Here is a 20814-nt window from a genome sequence, read left to right on the forward strand (position 1 = left end):
GTGAATTTTAATGACAAGTAAAGGAGGTTGCTTTCTCTATTAGTATTGTAATTATGAGTGACTTTTGTCCTTCTGAACTATGAAAGATTTATCAACAGCGAAGTTCACATTAATAAATATGTACTGCAAAGCTGCTGCTAAAATCCCTGACTCGTTAAGCGGGAGTGTAGAAAACGATTGAGGGTGAGCAATACATTTTAGTCTTACCGAACACACTTTTTGTTACAAAAGTTTTCGTACTTAAATATTTGTTATCCCAGAATGCCATTCCATACGAATTTATCACTGTTGTCGTCAGTAATTGTGGATTAATTTGTAGACCTGTTCTCCCAAACACAGCTAGCTGCGGTTCATCAACTGTTATGACGATGCAGTTTGTCACCTGCCCCACTTACACCAACCGTCTGCACGTTACAGGTAGTGGTTTAGATCCCGAGGCACTTCCACCAGGTGACAGCGGTACTTGCAGGCGTTGGAACTTGGTTTGTGCATTGCTGCTGTTTTATTATACAATCTGAGCTTTTGTGGCTGGTAATTCCACCCTCAGCGATACCCCCCCCCCCCCCCCCCCCCCCAGCTCGAGGATCTGGTCAGAGATGTGTTTCTGTGCACTATGTTTAATCTCCTAATTCTGGAGACATTGTGAGGCAGCAGTTTCAAACTGAAACGGCCCAGCAAGCTGAACTGTTCCTACGTATCTGAGCTACAGTCGATTTGTGGAGTTGTCAGATCGTTGAGTCACTGCAATATTTGTTGTGGAGCTTGTAGTGGGAAAGAGTAGGTGTTTCTTACTTTATTTAGCAGTCCCCACAACTTTTGTGTTCTCAGTCATTTTTCTGTTACATTGAGTTGTTTTTGTGGTTTTGAATTCTCGTGGCTTCTCTGTACATCCTATCATGTTAGTGATTGGATTCTGAGTAAGAGATTTGTAGGTGGCCCGGACCCACTGCACGCTCCGCTACTTCACATTTACCCACGTTTCCCACACAGTAGTTGCTCTCGTGTTCCTTAACCCGATTGCCGTCAGTTCCTCTTTGTAGTTCCTACGTACAATTGACAGCATTTGCGAGGGATTTTATATACTCTCGCTGTGGTGAGTGTCACTCGTTCTCAGTTTTTCAGTATTTACCCACCTCTCTCGTCAGTTTCCACACACTATCGGTACCGTTCTTCTCAGTTCTCTCCCCGTGCGGTCGGAGACCGTTTCTGCAAACGGGAAGAAAATTTCCCCTTCAGTTTGTTCTTCTTCGGTCGAAGTTCCCGATCTTTTAGGCACTCTGCGGTTCCCAGTTGCGGCACCGCTTTAAAACGCGACCATTTGTCGATCTGATGGAATTACGGTTTCCTGTATTGACAGATTGAAGAAGGGGAAAAATGGGCTGGAGATGTGCATCGAAGCTAGTATTATGGAAGGTGTCAGACTAGCTTAGTCGGTGCAGTTGTGGTAGCCACAGTGCTTCAATGGTGTAGTCGTTAGCACATCTGCCTAGTAAGTGGGAGGCCCAGGTTCGAGTCCGAGCAGTGGCACAAATTTTAATGCATCGCTTCAGCCTCTGTCCGTACCGAGAACAAAGTTGGCACCTTACGTGTCGTCTCGACGACAGCTTACGTGTGGGACAGTAATTCTCTAGGTCGGCTACAGTTAGTCTCTGGCCAATAATGCAGTAAAGTACAGTGTGTTGTAGGACATCCATTATTTGTTCTCAGATGGTAGATGCACATGTGAAGGTGTCAGTGTGCCGTGATACCCCTCGCGATGCCTGGACGAGGTCACCCGTTATACCGACGGTGAGTAGGCACAGTCTCGTAGTCCGCCGCGGCAATCGTTCGCCGTCTGGTGCTGTTCGTGCCCCTCGTATAGCCTACTGGGCCAGTTAACGACAGTTAACATAAAAAATGCTAATGCACTGTGTCGTCTGTTGTACCTACCACCGAAAATTACAGTTCTAATAATTTATACAGGCACTGACTGTGTGTAGGTGTACAAAGTTTCACCGACGTCGGTCCTCGTCTTCTGGGTGCTCCACTTTTTCTGTCAGGCAGTGTGTGCCGTGCACAGTGGACCAGTTGTGAGGCCTACGAGAAAGATGGGCCGAGGTGCGTACGTCGCACCACGTGTCGCTGCAGGTTTCGAGAGTGCCGGCAGCCGTCTCCGACGGGAAGAGAGTAACTGTTTCAGACGGGTCGAATAATCCTTGACCGTGTGTTTACATGCCTTTGAGTTCTTGATAGCACGTGACAGAATTAAAATCTTTCGTTGTACCTTTTGAATTAAACACCGTTTCCAGTGGACCCTGTCACGAGCCGAGCATTCCCGACGAGCTGACTGATGTGACGTCACGAGTTCGTTACAGGGCCTGTGTATCTCATCAGTTCTGACTGCTTGTTAGTGGCTGTGAACGATTAGATTTATATTAAAAAATGAAAAAAAAAAAATTGGCACACTGCTTCAGTGACTTTTATTTTCATTTCTGGTATGTGTTTCACTGCTCATGCCACCATCATCAAGTGGATTAAGATACTTTTACATAATTAAATTCGTATGTGACACACATTTGTTCATATGGTACGTATTTATTAGACAACACTGTGACGGGGTTGTAACGTGTCATTTCGCATGCGTCTGGGCGAATATATGCGATGTACTCTGCTACAGCAAATTGCACTCGTTTTTAAGTTTTATTCGTCCGTAGATCACTTTTACGAGGGTATTGTGTTTGTCACGGTATTGCACGAAAGAAGAAAAGATACATAATTCTGTAGATAATGGTATTTACATAATTACAGTTGTAGTCTGACAAGGATGGGAAAGAAGAGGTAGCTGGCTGTGGTGTTACATAGGAACCATGCTGAAATTTCCCTGAAATAATTCAGGGGAACCAAAGAAAGTCTACATGCTGATAGTGAGTCAGAGACAGGAGGCTCCACGCTCCCAAATATGAGGCCATTCTAACTACAGCGACAACCCATTTGCTGTGTCCCTAGGGTACAATACTTTTTTGCAAAGAAATTATTTCATATTATAAATGAAAAGCAGAGAACTGCAGATGCTCCACTGTACCAATCTACCGACTAACTGTAGAACCACAACTTTAATTCTCTCATGTAATTAAGTTACTCTATGAAACAGCAACAGAAAAATCTATCAGTAGTTATTTAATGGTGTAAAACCTGGTACTACACTGTTCATTCATTCCTTAGTACCAGTCAGCACACACACATCATGTCATAATGTAACACTACAAACACTATCTGTTCGCAGAACGCTAGTGACAATGTTTGGTTTGCATTTTGTGTGCCAAAGCTTTCTATTTGATTCCCTGAAAAACTGAGTCTGCGTCCGTCTGTATAGAGTGAGATGTTGAGCTCACAAAGGTGGTAAGGTGTTAGTGTTATATACACCGTAGAGCTCTGTGGTAAAGTATTCCAGGAAGGAAGAAAAAGAAAAAGCAGTATGGTGCAAAAGTCAGTTGTCGAGATAGAGGTCTTCTGTTATTATTATTATTATTATTATTATTATTTACTCACTCACAGCATGCTGGACAGCAGTAGGCAACAACTTACTGTGATTCAGTAAAATTACGAAACTGTCCAATTTGCACAGAACTCTGTTTTTATTTAAATGGTGACCAGTTTTGGACCTTAGTCCATTATCAAGCCGGCCACGTAAGTGCTACCATAAAGTGTGTACACTGGTCAGATAACTTGTATTTTTCTGTAAATTTAATAAACACAACAGAGGCTTTAGCTGCCAATAATATATTCTCCTTCACTATTTATGACAGTATGCCGTTGCTAGGGAAACTGTTCAATTCTGCAACTGTAGAAATCACTCGGTCTTGAGGCAGAGAACTTGTCGAGCCACGTTCGGAGAGCATTTTCGGCCAGAAAGGAAGTTTCTTGAAGGTCATTCGATAGAGAAAGAGAGAGGCGAGAATCTGAGGGCACGAGATCAGGTGAATATAAGGTGAGTGTGAAATGACTTCTTGACCCGACTCGTGTACAGTGCTTTTTGTCAGTCTAGCAGAATGCAGGTGGGCGGGTGTTATCATTGAGTAGTGTCACTTCACTCATTCTTCCTGGCTGTCATTCTCAGATCGTTCCTGCAGGACACCTCAGTTGCCGAGAATAAATGTTGGCAGTGACCCGTTACACCTCGGGGAAGCAATTCGTAGTACACACTCCGTCGCCGTTCCACCAGATGCGTAACATTATCTCTTGTGGATGCACGCAGGCCTTTGTAAGGGTAGTTGCTGCTTTCTTTGGGCTCTTCCTTTCTTTTCTGTGTATTATCATAAAGACACTATTCCGTGTCACCAGTAAAGATACAGGATAGAAACGGTCAGTGTAGTTCACGAGTCAATTGATAATGAGCGAGCAGAGATGCACATGTGTGTTTGCTGTAGAGTGTCTGGTACTTGTGGGTGCAAATGTCACCCGATGGTGGGACGATCACAGTTAATCACATTTGCCGGTTCTTCAGTACGCCGATGTGCACTGTCGTGGATTGACACATTTAAACGATCTTCGTCAAACCTCGAAAGTCTTCCTGAAGTAGAGTGTCAGTAATATTGAAACGATGCTCCTTAAACCGATAAAAACATTTTCTTGCTGTGCTCTGTCCATAGAGAGTGCAAATGTTCCTGGCTGCCTCTGTTGCTGTCACTCCCACCCCTCTAGTGAACTTGAGCAGTAGGATGAGTCAGAAATATTCAGGTCCCTCCACTCGCCACTCTAGCATCCACAGATCCACTTATTACAGGGTGTCTACGACCCGGGAGATCCGGGAAAAACCCGGGAATTTTTGTGATTTTGACTGGTAAGAAGCAATACTCTAACAAAAAAATTTACTGTAACAACAAAACACAGTGCACATACAAGCGTCTGCCAACAGCAAAGTGTGTCAAAGGCTTTAGGTGCTTCTTAACAACAAATTGCCTCCAATGAGCACGATGTGACAGTTTTAATGCAAGATCTTTTAATGTTTCACACGTACAAACATGTGGGCTTCCTGCGTCATCGTAGCTGCGCAAGTGCAGTGGCGCCTGTTATCTGGCGCTCTCTGGCAACTGCTGAAACATACCTTTCTAATAGGTCACAGAAAAATATTTCGAATATTGCTTTGAAAAGCGTTACTTTCAAAGTAAATTTCCTTTTCTGTAAGATAAACTACATCAGAGAGTGTATGACGAATTTCTTAAAACACAGAGCGTTTGACTCTCATTTAAAAATCAACTCTTTGGGGACGACCATATGAAGAATTTCGAGCCCAGATGACGACATTTACGTCGTTATTAAAAAATTTTACTGGCACATTTATGTGATGTATGACGCGCAAAAAAGATCAACAATATGTGTGGAAGTCTAGCTTCTCTTGGAGCTTATTAATCTTAGAGGCCAATATTATATGTGATAGCTTTGCTTTTCTTCTAGCAACAATTGTACATTAATTTAAGCCATTAATTTTTCTTATTTGTGTGTTCGCGCTAGTTAAGAGTGATCTTGCTATTGGCTGTCTACATCGTGTGTCAAATGCTGTCATCAGCTGGCGAGATCTGGTGACATGAGCTGTGACTGGCTTACAAAACGCGTCGCAATCTCGATTTTAATGCTTCGGAAAGTAACATGCGGTGTTTGGTGGTATTCGAATTTATACCTACGTAACATGGAAATATGCAGTGTATATGTTGCTGCACATCAAAGACCTTTCCAAAACGTGTTTTTTTCCCCTGAGTTTCATTTTCTAAAGTGCCGGGAAATTCTACACTGGTGTATAAAACCATAAACCATAAAAGGATTTGTAAGTGCCGAGAAAAAGTTTACTGTCACTTAACACAGAAAAAGTGTATTTTCACCAAGGAGAAAGTGTATTTTCAACCGGGAAATCTGGGAAAAATTCGGGAATTATTTTTCTTTGTCCATGTAGACACCCTGTATTATGTCCAAATGACAAAATGTAAAGTCGAGTAGCAATATTGAAATACAAATAAAAACTGACAATCGATAAAGAAATCCGTAGGGACTGGAATACCAACAGGCAAAACAAAACGGTACGGACTTATGGACCGACCTAATATTAGCATATGCAGCGCTGAACTGACATACATTTTTAGTACCTTGCACTTAGCCACTCACACGAGCTTTGTGGACAGCACACACACACTATATTGGAAGCAGTTATGTCTATGGTTCGACAGTGGACTAAGGTCTGAAGGTGGTCGCCATTTAGATAAAAACAAACTTCTTTGCAGCTTTGATAGTTTCATAAATTTGTTGAATTATAATTGTTGTTGTTGTTATTATTATTATTACTATTACTATTTACCTGTTATATTTCTTCCAAATCTTTACCCTATTTTAATCTAAGTAATCCTTGACTTTACTGAATGTGTGGCTTAGATGGTACTTTTTAACTGTCTTTTTAAATAAGTTTCTTTTAGTAATCTCTCTGATTTCTTTAGGAACTTATTGTACAGTTTTATTCCTCGGTAGAAAATGCTAACTTGTGATTTGTGTACTATTTTGTAGCAAATGTAAGTTCAGTCTGTATCTAGTTCCATCCTCGTAGAAACCGCTGTTTGTGCGGTAATTATTAAGGTAAATAAAATAGAAAGAAACTTCCACATGGGAAAAATATATTAAGAACAAAGATTCCAAGACTTACCAAGTGGGAAAGCGCTGGCAGACAGGCACAATGAACAAAACACACAAACACACACCCAGAATTACTAGCTTTCGCAACCGATGGTTGCTTCTTCAGGAAGGAGAGGGAAAGACGAAAGGAAGTGGGTTTTAAGGGAGAGGGTAAGGAGTCAAGGAGTCATTCCAATCCCGGGAGCGGAAAGACTTCTCTTAGGGGGAAAAAAAGGACAGGTGTACACTCGCGCTCGCACGCGCGCACACACACACACACACACACACACACACACACACACACACACACACACACCCATCCGCACATATTAAGGTAATTTTGACATGTACAACAGATTGGTTAATGTATCGATGTGGTGTAGTTAGAATCGCCAATACTTTGAAGAGGTATCTACAGTGAGCCCAGTTACTGTTTTGGTTATTATTCTGATTGTCTATTTCTGTAGTCTGAAACCTGTGTTCCTATTTTGTGCATTTGTCTCCCAGAAAAGAATTCTGTAGTTAAGAACTGAGTACGCATATAGATACTGTGTAACTAAAAGACGCTGGTGACATGACACAAAGAGCATAATGTACTGATGACATCCTGTCTAAAGTATCTATGTGTGTGCATGCCATTTCAACCAAGGATAAGCAGCGCACGCGCGGTTGTGTGTGTGATTTCTCTGTAATACTTGAAAATAGGACTTCTGGTGTTTACAGTAGACATAAACAATTTGTCATATAGAATCAGCAGCAGTATGAAATTATTCACTGATGATGCTATTGCCTGCGGGATAGTATCACAACTGGGTGATCAGAAGGAGTTCTAAAAAGTCTTGGACAAAATTTTGTCTTGGTGTAACTAATGGCAGCTCTCTTTAAATGTGAATAAAATCTGGAATGGTAACCCATCAGTATAGCCAACACAAAAGTGTGACAAAAATGCTCAGGGAAATTAAATGAGAATACGCGCAAGAAAGATGATGTACTTCCCATGAAACCCTGTTGAGTAAATATAAATAATTTCTACACAACAAAGACTGTGCCACCATTATATTGCTATCATTGTGTGCCTCATGTAGGTATCAAGAGAGTAAAGTAAATAGAGATTAGAATGTATACATAGGCTTATACATAGTCTTTGTTATCTCACTCAATTCTGAAATCATCATTCCAACTCTTGCAACACCTTTAACTATTCTTTGGAATCTCATTTCAGGCTTTTTTATATGTTGTTTCTTCCTTTTTGTGATTAACATATAGTAGTGAGACCTGGACAAACTATGGCTATTATTTTAAAGAAGTCCGTAGTTGTTTCACCCCTTGTCTTACTTTTAAAATTTCTGTATTCCTTTGCTTTGAGAACAGTTGATGTCACAACCTAAGTATGTTACATATAAGGCTTGTCCCAAGGTTTTATTCTGTGTTGTGTTTTTATTTATTTATTTATTTATTTATTTACTTTTATTCTGTTTCCTTGCCTATTAGTTTTTGTGGTATATACAAAGTAATTTATAAAATCTGTGAAACATTGTAAATAATCGGTATGAGTAAGTAACTAAACATAATGCAACAAATGTTACAGTACATGAAAGACAGTCTCAAAGCTTATTTCCAGTGTTGTACCCAAAGTTAGTTTGGAAAACTGCCAACAGGGATGTCACCAACTGTAGTTGCTGAAAATGGCAGCAAGGCAGTCAAAGTGTTTTATTTTTCTTGAATTTTGCCCACAAAATATAGTGAAGTGGTACAAAGGATTCGAGGATGACGATCAGTTGTGTGATGCCAGTCATGCCGTCCAACTGGGAAATTCAGAACAGACGGTGGACATGATTTCTCAAAGTCCCAATAAGTCTATTTATTGAGATAGTGCAGGCAGTTTGGAAAATCCTTGGTAGATGATTAAAACTGCAGTGTCTCAAAGCTGGAAGCCTCAATGACAAATTATCTGTCTGAAATTCTGCACTGGTGCACTGCACTTTTTCGAAAATGACGACTTCACGAGCAAATTGGTCTTCAGTGATGAAGCCACTTTCCATTTTTGGGAAAGATTAACAGATACAACTCTCACATACGGGAGACCGAGATTCTGCATGCAACTGTCAGACACGTCTGAGATTCCGAGAAAGTTAACGACTTCTGCGCTCAGTCCTACAAAACAGTCAATGGACCCCCTTCCTCCACTGACAAAACTGTCAACGGTATCACCTGTTATGACACGCTGCATCATCTTTTTGGGATTGCGTCATTAAGGAAGCAATACATATCCGTACAGCCGATAATCCCATCAACAAGGATGCAGGATTTCAACTGAGCACAGCCTGGAACCCTGCATTGGATGCTATTAAATTGCACTGTGAAAATCGAGATTCTTCGATAACAGGCCTGTCGTAACATTGCCCTAGTACAGCTGTCGGTGAGTAATATCTGGCTGCACTGTTGACAAATGTAGCGTACAGCGCACGTGCGGTAGAGCTGCTCTGCGATTTTCGGCAGAGGTAGTTTGAATATGGCAAATTACTGTGCATGCGCAATTTCCGCGGATGCGCATTCTTCCCGCGCGTTCCAAAAACAGGGCATCGGTGTGCGGATACCGTCAGTCGTACCTAGCCACGAGCAAGGTGGAACGACCTGAAGATGCCGGACAGTTGCTCTGAGGAAATATTGTGGAACTTGCACAACGTGACCAGGCAGCGAGCTCGTGAAGACTATTTACAACACATCCTCTGGGAAAGCTTGAAGAGTCACATTGTTAAAAACCTTTGAGAGTTCTCTCTCACATATTGTATAGTCTGTTTTATTGTTCTTGATCATTTGTCTGTACAGATTTTTTGGAATGTTTCATGGATTTTATACTTACCCTGTGTTACTGAATGAAAATAAGTGAGGTATCTCAAAAAAGGGAGACAGACTAGTTTTACGTATAGTTACTACCAGGGGCAAAATTCCAAGTACTGTCAGTAGACAGAAAGTAGAAAAAGCAATCTGTTTGTCTCATTGTCCTCACTTCAGTTGGGTGTGAGTAACCTGCCCTGATGCTCCCCCCTCTTGAGGAAAGTTCCAAACGCTTTGTATGTGCAGGCAGTAAGGGAAGTTTTCCTATTTTTTATGTGCTTCTCATCTGAACTTGGATTGTTGAGGCTTTTCCGGAGCAGTCACCAATCTGTAGGGCTTACAGCATATCCACCTGGCCTGCCTACCTATGCATTCCTATCAGAGGCTGTACTAGGGTGGCAATATCGGTACGAACCCCTGTTAGCTGTTCGACAGTGTTTTCTTTAAAACTTGTACCAGATATGTTTCTTTCCAATTTCACGATAAATGTGCACATTTACTAGGCTTGTGACAATTGATATTTCAGTGGCAACTTTCTGGTACCATTTTGCTCCCTGTGTCAAGTCATAACTGTAACTCGTCTTCCAGTCTGCCAAAACAACAAAAGTTTTGCATTTATTATACCCTGTTGCATTTTTAAAATTATGTTTATTTTTCTAGCTGGTTCTTCATTCTGGAAATATTTTTAATGGGGGACATGTTTGTACAAACCATCAGCTGCTGTGTAAACTTTATTGAAGCATGCTATTAAGTTTCATTTATGTGGACTGTCTTCTGATACAATATGTTCCATACGTGCAATTAGAAACATACTAGACAAAAAGTCGTTTTGGCATGTATGCAATGGATTATAGGAATCTTTATAACTTTTCTACAGTTTGATATTGACAGCATTATGTGTTTTGTTTGTAATTATCAGGTACTAGAAGGTGCTTCACAGGCTAATAGCACGTTTCAGTACAGACACACAGGAATTGCAGACCTCGGCTGTGAGTGAACGATTGAAATCGACGGGGAAAGCTGAAAATTTTTGTCGGACTGGGATCCGAACCTGGGTCTCCTGGTTACCAGGCAGTTGCTCTGGAGAGTGAAGTTTGTACAGCAACAGGTGGTGTATACTGTACAGACACGTCCCTCATTAAACGCCGTTGTGTGCAGAGGCGAGTGCAGATGCACCTGGGGGGGTAAACATTGCCGTCGTGTTGTCTGACTAGCTACTAGGTTACGTCAGTGGGCCGTCGAGACAGACGGGTCACACTAATTCGAGCACGACAGTTCCACCCAAACTCTTCACCAGAAAAAAAAACCTGAACTACTACTTTTTTTAAATCCTGGACTGAATGAGCCTTTTATCTTGTAGAAGCACTTCAGTGAAATTTTCAACAGTGTCAAACGCTCAGACGTCGAGAATCGAAAACGCGACACAAGTGACGGGTCGCCGTGTGCCGCAGGCCCCGAGACGGGAGGCGTGATGAGGCGGAGGAGGAGCCGCTGCAGCAGCAGCAGCAGCAGGAGGAGGAGGACGAGGACGCCGGGGGTGGCGGGGGCGGCGACTACCTGCAGGAGCCGGCGCGCGGGGGCCGCGGCCCGCCCCCGGGTGGGAACGTCGACGCCGCCGTGGACGGACCGCGGGACGACCCCGCCGCCCTGGAGGAGGGAGAGGAGGAAGGTGCGTACACAGTGGCTCGTGTGCTGCTGGTCGGAGGGGGCGTGTGGTATGCTGCTCGTTTGTGATCCATTTCCGGTGGCCTCACTGAGAGCGGAATGTCAACTACCTTTTCCTTTTCGAGATTTTGAAACATGGCATTTAACAAAACTAACGACGAACTAAAGAGGGTCTACCTTACTCCGAGATAACAATTTTTGCTTCGTTTATTCCAGAAATGAGTTTTACCGCAGCTGTACCGACCTCAGTGGGATATTTTCATTTACGGTTTCCGAAAAATATACATAAAAATTTGATGTAGGTAGTAGCATTTAGATCATATATATAGTTCACTTTTTTTTCTTTGTGTGTGCTCTGTAACTGCCAGCAGAAATCAGCCACAAGTATGAATTAATATATACAGGGTGATTCAAAAAGAATACCACAACTTTAAAAATGTGTATTTAATGAAAGAAACCTAATATAACCACCTGTTATACATCATTACAAAGAGTATTTAAAAAGGTTTTTTTTCACTCAAAAACAAGTTCAGAGATGTTCAATATGGCCCCCTCCAGACACTCGAGCAATATCAGCCCGATACTCCAACTCGTTCCACACTCTCTGTAGCATATCGGGCGTAACAGTTTGGATAGTTGCTGTTAATTCTTGTTTCAAATCATCAATGGTGGCTGGGAGAGGTGGCCGAAACACCATATACTTAACATACCCCCATAAGAAAAAATTGCAGGGGGTAAGATCAGGGCTTCTTGGAGGCCAGTGATGAAGTGCTCTTGTCACGGGCTGCCTGGCGGCTGATCCATCGCCTCGGGTAGCTGACGTTCAGGTAGTTACGGACAGATAAATGCCAATGTGGTGGCGCTCCATCCTGCTGTGCTTCTTGTTCGAGCTGAGGGAACAGCCAATTCTCTAACATCTCCAGATACTGTAGTCCAGTTACAGTAGCACCTTTGAAGAAAAAGGGACTAAATACTTTATTGGCTGAAATGGCACAGAAAACGTTCTCCTTAGGCAAGTCACGTTCATACTGAGTTGTTTCCCGCAGATTCTCAGTGCCCCATATACAGACATTGTGACGGTTGACTTTCCCGTTAGTGTGGAAAGTTGCTTCATCACTAAACACAATCTTTGAAACGAAAGATTCATCTGTTTCCATTTGAGCAAGGATAAAATCACAGAAATCGATTCTTTTAATCTTATCAGCTGCAGACAGTGCTTGAACCAATTTCAGACGATAAGGTTTCCTACCTTTTTCGTAGGACTCTCCATACAGTTGATTGTGGAATTTGCAGCTCTCTGCTAGCTCTGCGAGTCGATATTCCTGGACTGCGAACAAATGCTTGCTGGATGCGTGCTACATTTTAATTACTTGTTCTCGGCTGTCCAGAACTTTTCCCTTTGCACAAACACCCATTCTCTGTTAACTGTTTATACCAACCTTTAATACACCACCTATCAGGAGGTTTAACACCATACTTCGTTCGAAATGCACGCTGAACAACTGTCGTCGATTCACTTCTGCCGTACTCAATAACACAAAAAGCTTTCTGTTGAGCGGTCGCCATCTTAGCATCAACTGACACTGACACCTAGTCAACAGCGCCTCAAGTGAACAAATGTACAGCTAAATGAAACTTTATAGCTCCCTTAATTCGCTGACAAATAGTGCTTAGCTCTGCATTTTGTCGTTGCAGAGTTTTAAATTCCTAAAGTTGTACAGAGTTTTAAATTCCTAAAGTTGTAGTATTCTTTTTGAATCATCCTTTGTGTGTATATATATATATATATATATATATATATATATATATATATATATATGAAAGGATGTGGGTTTTAAGGGAGAGGGTAAGGAGTCATTCCAATCCCGGGAGCGGAAAGACTTCCCTTAGGGGAAAAAAAGGACAGGTGTACACTCGCGCGCGCGCACACACACACACACACACACACACACACACACACACACACACATATCCATCCGCACATACACAGACACTCCCTTAAAACCCACATCCTTTCATTTTTCCCTCTCCTTCCCTCTTTCCTGACGAAGCAACTGCCAGTTGCGAAAGCTCGTAATTCTGTGTGTGTGTTTGTGTGTTTTGTTCATGTGCCTGTCTGCCGGCGCTTTCCCGCTTGGTAAGTCTTGGAATCTTTGTTTTTAATATATTTTTCCCATGTGGAAGTTTCTTTCTGTTTTATATATATATATTCCAAGATTTTCCAAGACTTACCAAGCGGGAAAGCGCCGGTAGACAGGCACAATAAAATAAACACACAACACAAAATTTCGAGTTTTCGCAACCGGCGGTTGCTTCGTCAGGAAAGAGGGAAACAGAAGGAAAGATGAAAGGATGTGGGTTTTAAATATCTATATACGAGCTTTCGCAACCGGCGGTTGCTTCGTCAGGAAAGAGGGAAAGAGAAGGAAAGATGAAAGGATGTGGGTTTTAAGTATATATTGTAAAATTTTGTGAGGTTTTGGAAAACTGTTCCGTGTCATTTGCTATTGATTATGCTGGGAATTTTTTAAAATATTTGCTTCTTTTCCTTGTGCTCACTGGTGAATTCTGGATGATACTGCATTGTTGTGGCTTAGACACACTTTTCACTACACATTCACATTTCAGATAAGCCTCGACATTTGTTTGTTTAACAATTTTGTTTTCGATTGGCCACCACCGAGTTTGCACACTCGAGTTTTATTGTGTGTCGAGTGTTTCCTTGAAGTACTAAATCGTGTTCTCAGAGTACTGTTTGATCACTGATGACTTTGTGTGTGTTGTTTGATATATTTGTTAATGTGTTCAATAATATTCTGTTAGACTACTGTTTGATGATTGATAACTTCATTGCTCTGTGTGATAGCTATTTGGATGTGGCATTTTTCTTATATTGTTAATAAGAAGTGCAGAGAGAAGTAGTAGATTTTAAAAACCTTGAGGTCTGTTTCTGTGCCACTAGGGTGATGTTATTTTCAATGATATCCACAGGTCGTTTCAAACCTAAAACACCACCACCACAATTCATAGGCAAATAAAAAGCAAGTACAGCTTAGGGCAAGTGAACTACAGCAACAGTAAGGAATGGGGCATATGCTACTATTTCACTAGAATACATTGTGTCAGGATTGCATTCTAAACAAAAATTCAATTCAGACATTGCCCTTATATTGCTTTGTTGCAAATGACACGCTGTATTATTGGTGGCTGATTTCTTTTTGAAGCAACACAATGTACCAAAAATAATAAAATCCAAGTGTAATCAAAACAACGATATTAGATCTCACCATAGTCCTAACCTACACAAAATTTGTATGCGTATATTTCAGAAACAAAAAATAAGAAAACTGACTGAGGTTGAGGTTGCCACAACTGTGATGAAATTTGTTTCGGGATTAAATGAAGCAAAAATTGTGTTCTTGCAAGTAGATGGACTCTCTTTAATTTAATGTTATTTATTATTGGTTAAAACTTCCAGCTGAGAGACTGTGGTCGATCTGTAAAAATACTTTGTCCTGACGTTTCATTGCCAACTGCGGGCAACATCTTCCGAGGTGAGTCGACGACTGGCAGCCGGGCCGTTGAGGTCCCATTTATATAGAGGACAGCACCGTACTATTATTTTCTGCAAGCTCTGGAACTGAGCTTATAATTTTATTATGATAATTCAACAAAAGCAGCACCCATCTTGCAGAAACTTTCCTTGTAGTTAAACCATCATCTGAAAATTACCACAGTCTTTATTTTAATATGTCTATGGCATCAGCTATTTTGTTCGTCTCTAGTCACTGTTTGCCCAATACCATATTCCGCACTTTCTCTGTTTCCATCTCCAGCTGCAGTTTTATGACACCAGATAAGTAGATCATCTTTGACGTGCTAATTTTCTCATTTGAGTTGTGCCACCTACTTCGTAAGAGTTGGAAATAGATAAGAATATTTCCTTATAAGCCCTCTTCAACTTTGAGTGAATTTATGTTTACAGTGTACCATCCAAAAGATAATGTTTTATGATGACGTTCTATTTGTGTTACATTTGACTGAAACGTGCACAATTTTGCCATTTGCAAGCAACGATATTACCAACTGAGCTATCCACGATTCATTCCATTCTGGAAACAATTTGAGTACTTTAAGTAATTCTGTGAACAAAACATCAGTATATACCACCGAGACTGATGTTGCGCAACATTTTACGGGAACTTGAGTGACAGAATTATTTTGATGGATACGGAAAAATTTCCACTGCTCTCAGTGATAGAGGGATTACTTCCCTTAGTGAAACCATATGGAGATTAATTGTTTATTCACCCAACAATGGTTTTACGGAGATAAGAAACGTCCATGTAATCTGACAACAAGATATAGTTAAAAGTTAATAAACTTACAGGCATATAATTACTTAACAGGTGTAGCTAATTTCAAAACGTACATTGCACTATTTGTCCACTCATCATCATGAGCCTCTGATCTCAGGACCCTGGTGGTACTCCTGCCTCTCTATTATATCTGTCTGAAAAACAGCCTCCGGATGAACCTAGCTATGTGCGCTGGAAACTTATCCCTCTGTAATTGGCGAATGCAAGTTAGCCACACTTCTAAAGCTGAGGCGAGGGTGTGCAGATGTGTGACATTGCCAAAAAGCTGGCTCGCCTCAGTGGGTCATAGGTGCCGGTCGTGCGTGCTCACATTTATACCCTTATCTACGCCGACGAATGGTCGATTATTCAAAATGTTTACGTGCACATTAATGATAGGTGAATGAATCCCAGAGGATTAATAGTAGTGCCATGAGTGTTGAAGTATGTTTAAAGATATTAATGATTTATTAGTAAAATTGCCAGAGAGTAATGACTTCAAGGTATGGATTCTATGTTACTGGGCCTCCCTGGACCCCTACACACACACACACACACACACACACACACACACACACACACACAGAGAGAGAGAGAGAGAGAGAGAGAGAGAGAGAGAGAGAGAGAGAGAGAGAGGGGGGGGGGGGGGGAGGGGGGGGGGGAATGATATGTCTAAAAAAATATGCATATATTATTTAATGTCTGGAATGTCTGGGGAGGCACTACATTTTCACATAAACTGAAAGGTTTAATATTCTTTGTCATTAAAAATAAGTAGTACAAAATAAATATCAAGTCCATGTGGTGCACCAGAAACTATCACAGACTGCACCAGATAATCTTTGAATCCAAAGCCCCACATGTTCATGAATGTGCAGAAGTTGACATCTTAACGAGCATTCGAAATCGATCACCAAAAAGCCTGGAAAATGTGTCAAGTCCCTCACCCATGCAAGGAAAAGTTTAAAATCCTAAATAGTGTGGCCAACTTTCCACCCAAAGTTAAAACTTCTGAATGTTACCTTTAGTAACTCTAAACTTATAAGGAAGGTCAGCATTGGCTGTAATTTTGATATTTGTTAACAGCACAATCGATTTTCGATCACATATTGATCATTTTCAGTGCTGGAAGTGAAACATTTCACATAGTGATCAGCGAATAAGAAACGAGAGAGTATAAACCAACTGTTGGTAAGAACATACCTTTTGCATACAAATTAAATCTCATAGGCACTGGTGTCTAGTTATTAGCAGTAACAGAAGCTATGAAACGATCACAATAACGGAAGCCACTGTTTACATTCACCTATACAGCAGACCTCGGTGTGACGGGGACTTGGAACGCTCCCTATGTGACATGTGAAGACTTAACATTACTTTATTTGGCAAGAGATTACTGCAAAATACCAAATGTGCACTTGCAAATCATTAATTGAATATTTCAAATTTAAAATTGAACATTAAAAACGCATAGGAAAAAGGAAGGGGAAATGCACATCTTGCCAACATAACACTGGCGTGTTATTTTCAAAACAACTTAAAAAACATGCAAGAATAATAATCAACAGGTAAATTATAAGGTGTCAGATTACAGGAGTAGTAAAAAAGAAAAATATACGAGTAACACAACATCAGATATAACAGAATTTGTTATACTACAGTAACCGCCATCTGGCGTGGGAAGTCATAGGTGCAAAGTTCTTAATGTACGTAAAATATTACATTGAAACCAAGAAATGAAATACTTTAATAGTGGTGATTGTACAATATGCCACAATGTAACAGGTCAAAATGTCAAGAAACACAATATTCTTTATAATTTTTTTATTTTTTAAAAATTATTTTATAGTGCAGACTAACAATATTTTATCGTATTTAACAGCATGATGATACACACCTCTTTTGCCCCATTTGGACATGTTAACACATTATAACTCCATGGAGTCGCCAATCAGTGTAGTAACTCTGAGCCTGCGGCTCTGAGTGTCTCCAGCAAACTCACTGTGAGCAATTAGACCCTGCTGTGCTGTCTCAGTAATTTCAGATTCTAATGAATGAACAGTTTTAATGAAGGTGACCACCATTAAGATTTAACAATAACAACAAGTATAAACAGCACACCTAAAGAAGTGCCTTAGTCTGCTGGTAACTTTACGGTGTCACATGGTAGTGTAAATACAACCAAACATGAATTACCAATTAAAATGTAAATTGTACACGAAAATAGGAATCCATTAATAAAACACAAAAAGTGGCCAACTCCCTACACACTATTAATTGGCGTGTCAGGATTATACATTACTTGCACAATTTTTGAATTATTGATCTTCTTTATTTGTGGCTATTTTAATAATCAGTAAAATAGGCTCCAAACTGATTTAATCTTTAAACATGCATGTTATGTTAGTGGTTTTTAAATCAGAATAGCCCTTCTCTCCTAGTCATTTTCCAATGCCAACATACAGGTATGTTACTTTCCTTGACGATTCTGCCAAAACCACCTCGTTCATTGTCGTATTGGTCCACCTCTTTTCAACATCCTTCTATATCACCATATTTCAAACACTTCATTACTCTACTTTTCTGTTTTCCCGCAGTTCATGATTCACTTTCAGACAATACTGTGCTCCAAATGTACGTTTTTAGAAATTTCATCTTCAAATTAAGACCAATGCTCAAAGCAAGTAGACTTGTCTTGTTCAGGAGTGGCCTCGTTGCCTCTGTTAGTCTGCTTTCTATGCCCTTCTTACTTTGTCCCACACTTATTATTTTTCTACACTTCTTGTACTTTGTGATCCCTACTTTTATGTTAAGTTTATCACCAGTCTCATTTCTGCTGCCCCTCATTACTTTCCTCTTGACTCAGTTTATTCCCAGTTCACAGTGTGTGCTAGCTAGACTGTTTGCTTCATCTAATAAAGCCTGCAATTTGCCGTCACTTTCACTGAGTGCAGCAGTGACATCTGCAAACCTTATCACTGATATCCTTTCTCCCTCAATTTCAATCCCACTCGAGTTCTGTCAGAGCACAGGAATAGCGTACGGGCGCCTCGTACTGTACGTAAGTGTGGCCGAGCCCGAGTGCTGGCACACGTGTGTAATCATGCATTCATTAAATTTGCTATAATTTTTGGTGATGGGACGTGTGTAAAGAGTGACGCTCTGTGCTGCTAGCTGACATGTCGAGCTACAGTTCAATGCTGTAGCTTAAAGAGTATTGCATTATTAATTTTTAATTTATATTCAATAATAATCATAATTGCAAATGTGTGTATGTACTGTAATAAGTGCTGTGTAATCATCAATTAGACTGCAATTACCTCACCTAACCTTTGTGATCTCTTTGCTGCCTTTTGTTGTCACGTATAGTGATCGTAAGATGTGGAATAGAATTTCGAAATTATTCTTTCCACCGTAATTCGATCTGCACTAAGTGTCCACTATTATAGTCCCTTCATTTCCAGTGCTGGCTTGTCAACAGATGTGTTACCCCTTCTACAGTGTGCAAATCTGTGTTCATTCCAAGATGCTGTGTGTCAGCTGAATCTACCAATACCAGATGTCAGCTTTGTTCCATATCATAATGATAATGTGGCTTATGAAGTCATATGCACACAAACTGGACACTGGTAGCATTGGTTTTGTGCCTGTATTAAGTTTTGGAATGAAGATTGTGGTGAGAGAGTGAAATCTACATCTAAATCTACATTTATACTCTGCAAGCCACCCAATGGTGTGTGGCAGAGGGCACTTTACATGCTACTGTCATTACCTCCCTTTTCTATTCTAGTCGCATAGAGTTCACGGGAAGAACGACTGCCGGAAAGCCTCCGTGCGCGCTCGAATCTCTAATTTTACATTCGTGATCTCTTCAGGAGGTATAAGTAGGGGGAAGCAATATATTCAATACCTCATCCAGAAACGCACCCTTTCGAAACCTGGACAGTAAGGTACACCGCGATGCAGAGTGCCTCTCTTGCAGAGTCTGCCACTCGAGTTTGCTAAACATCTCCATAATGCTGTCACGCTTACCAAATAACCCAGTGACAAAACCAAATAACACTGTGACGAAACGCACCGCTCTTCTTTGGATCTTCTCTATCTCCTCTGTCAACCTGATCTGGTACGGATCCCACACTGACGAGCAAAACTCGAGTGTAGGTTGCACGAGTGTTTTGTAAGCCACCTCCTTTGTTGATGGACTACATTTTCTAAGGACTCTCCCAATGAATCTCAACCTGGCACCTGCCTTACTGACAATTAATTTCATACGATCATTCCACTTCAAATCGTTCTGTATGCATACTCCCAGATATTTTACAGAAGTCACTGTTACCAGTGTTTGTTCCGGTATCATATAATCATACAGTAAAGGATCCTTCTTTCTATGTATTCGCAATACATTCCATTTGTCTGTGTTAAGGGTCAGTTGCCACTTCCTGCACCAAGTGCCTATCCGCTGCAGATCTTCCCGCATTTCACTGCAAGTTTCTAATGCTGCAACTTCCCTGTATACTACAGCATCATCCGCGAAAAGCTGCATGGAACTATCTACTAGGTCCCTTATATATATTGTGAAAAGCAATGGTCCCATAACACTCCCCTGTGACTCGCCAGAGGTTACTTTAACGTCTGTAGACATCTCTCGATTGATAACAAGATGCTGTGTTCTGTTTGCTAAAAGCTCTTCAATCCAGCCACACAGCTGGTCTGATATTCCGTAGGCTCTTACTTTGTTTGTCAGGCGACAGTGCAGAACTGTATCGAACGCCTTCCGGAAGTTGAGGAAAATGGCATCTACCCGGGAGCCTGTATCTAATGTTTTCTGGGTCTCACGAACAAATAAACCGAGTTGGGTCTCACAAGATTGCTGTTTCCAGAATCCGTGTTGATTCCTACAGAGTAGATTCTGGGTTTCCAGAAATGATGCGATACGTGAGAAAAAAAAAAACTTGTTCTAAAATTCTACAAATCTATGTTTGGCTGAAAGATGGTGAAATGATATCGGAAGCTTCACTTAAACTGTTGGTGTGGCCACTCTCTAACCTCTGTCCAGCTGCTGTTGTCTGTGCTCTTCTTCTTCTTCTTCTTCTTGGTGTTTTGTCATTTTACAATCTCTTCATAATGGAGGTGGTGTGCAGATCAGGAAGTAGAAAGGAGGCTAGAGTTTTGCATCATGTACCTAGGGCATACAATTTTCTAGCAACACATATTTATTTTGGCGTACCCAAAAAAAACTGGAATTATTTTTTAAAAGGTACATGTTTTCAAATAGTTTACTAGACTATCTTACTCACTTCAAAATACTCTCCATTACAAC

General features: G+C 40.9%; 1 protein-coding gene across 7 annotated transcripts in view; it reads left to right on the plus strand.

Annotated features, from left to right (window-relative positions):
• The window catches only part of LOC126295263 (Golgi integral membrane protein 4-like), a 128735-nt gene that overhangs the window by 105227 nt on the left and 2694 nt on the right, over window positions 1-20814 (plus strand). For all 7 annotated transcript variants that reach the window (XM_049987675.1, XM_049987674.1, XM_049987677.1 and 4 more), the window contains one exon: window positions 10923-11140. In XM_049987675.1, coding sequence (XP_049843632.1) covers window positions 10923-11140 — 218 coding nt within the window. The remainder of the gene's footprint in view (window positions 1-10922; window positions 11141-20814) is intronic.

Source organism: Schistocerca gregaria, chromosome 11 (genome assembly GCF_023897955.1).
Source record: "Schistocerca gregaria isolate iqSchGreg1 chromosome 11, iqSchGreg1.2, whole genome shotgun sequence".
Lineage (NCBI taxonomy): Eukaryota > Metazoa > Arthropoda > Insecta > Orthoptera > Acrididae > Schistocerca > Schistocerca gregaria.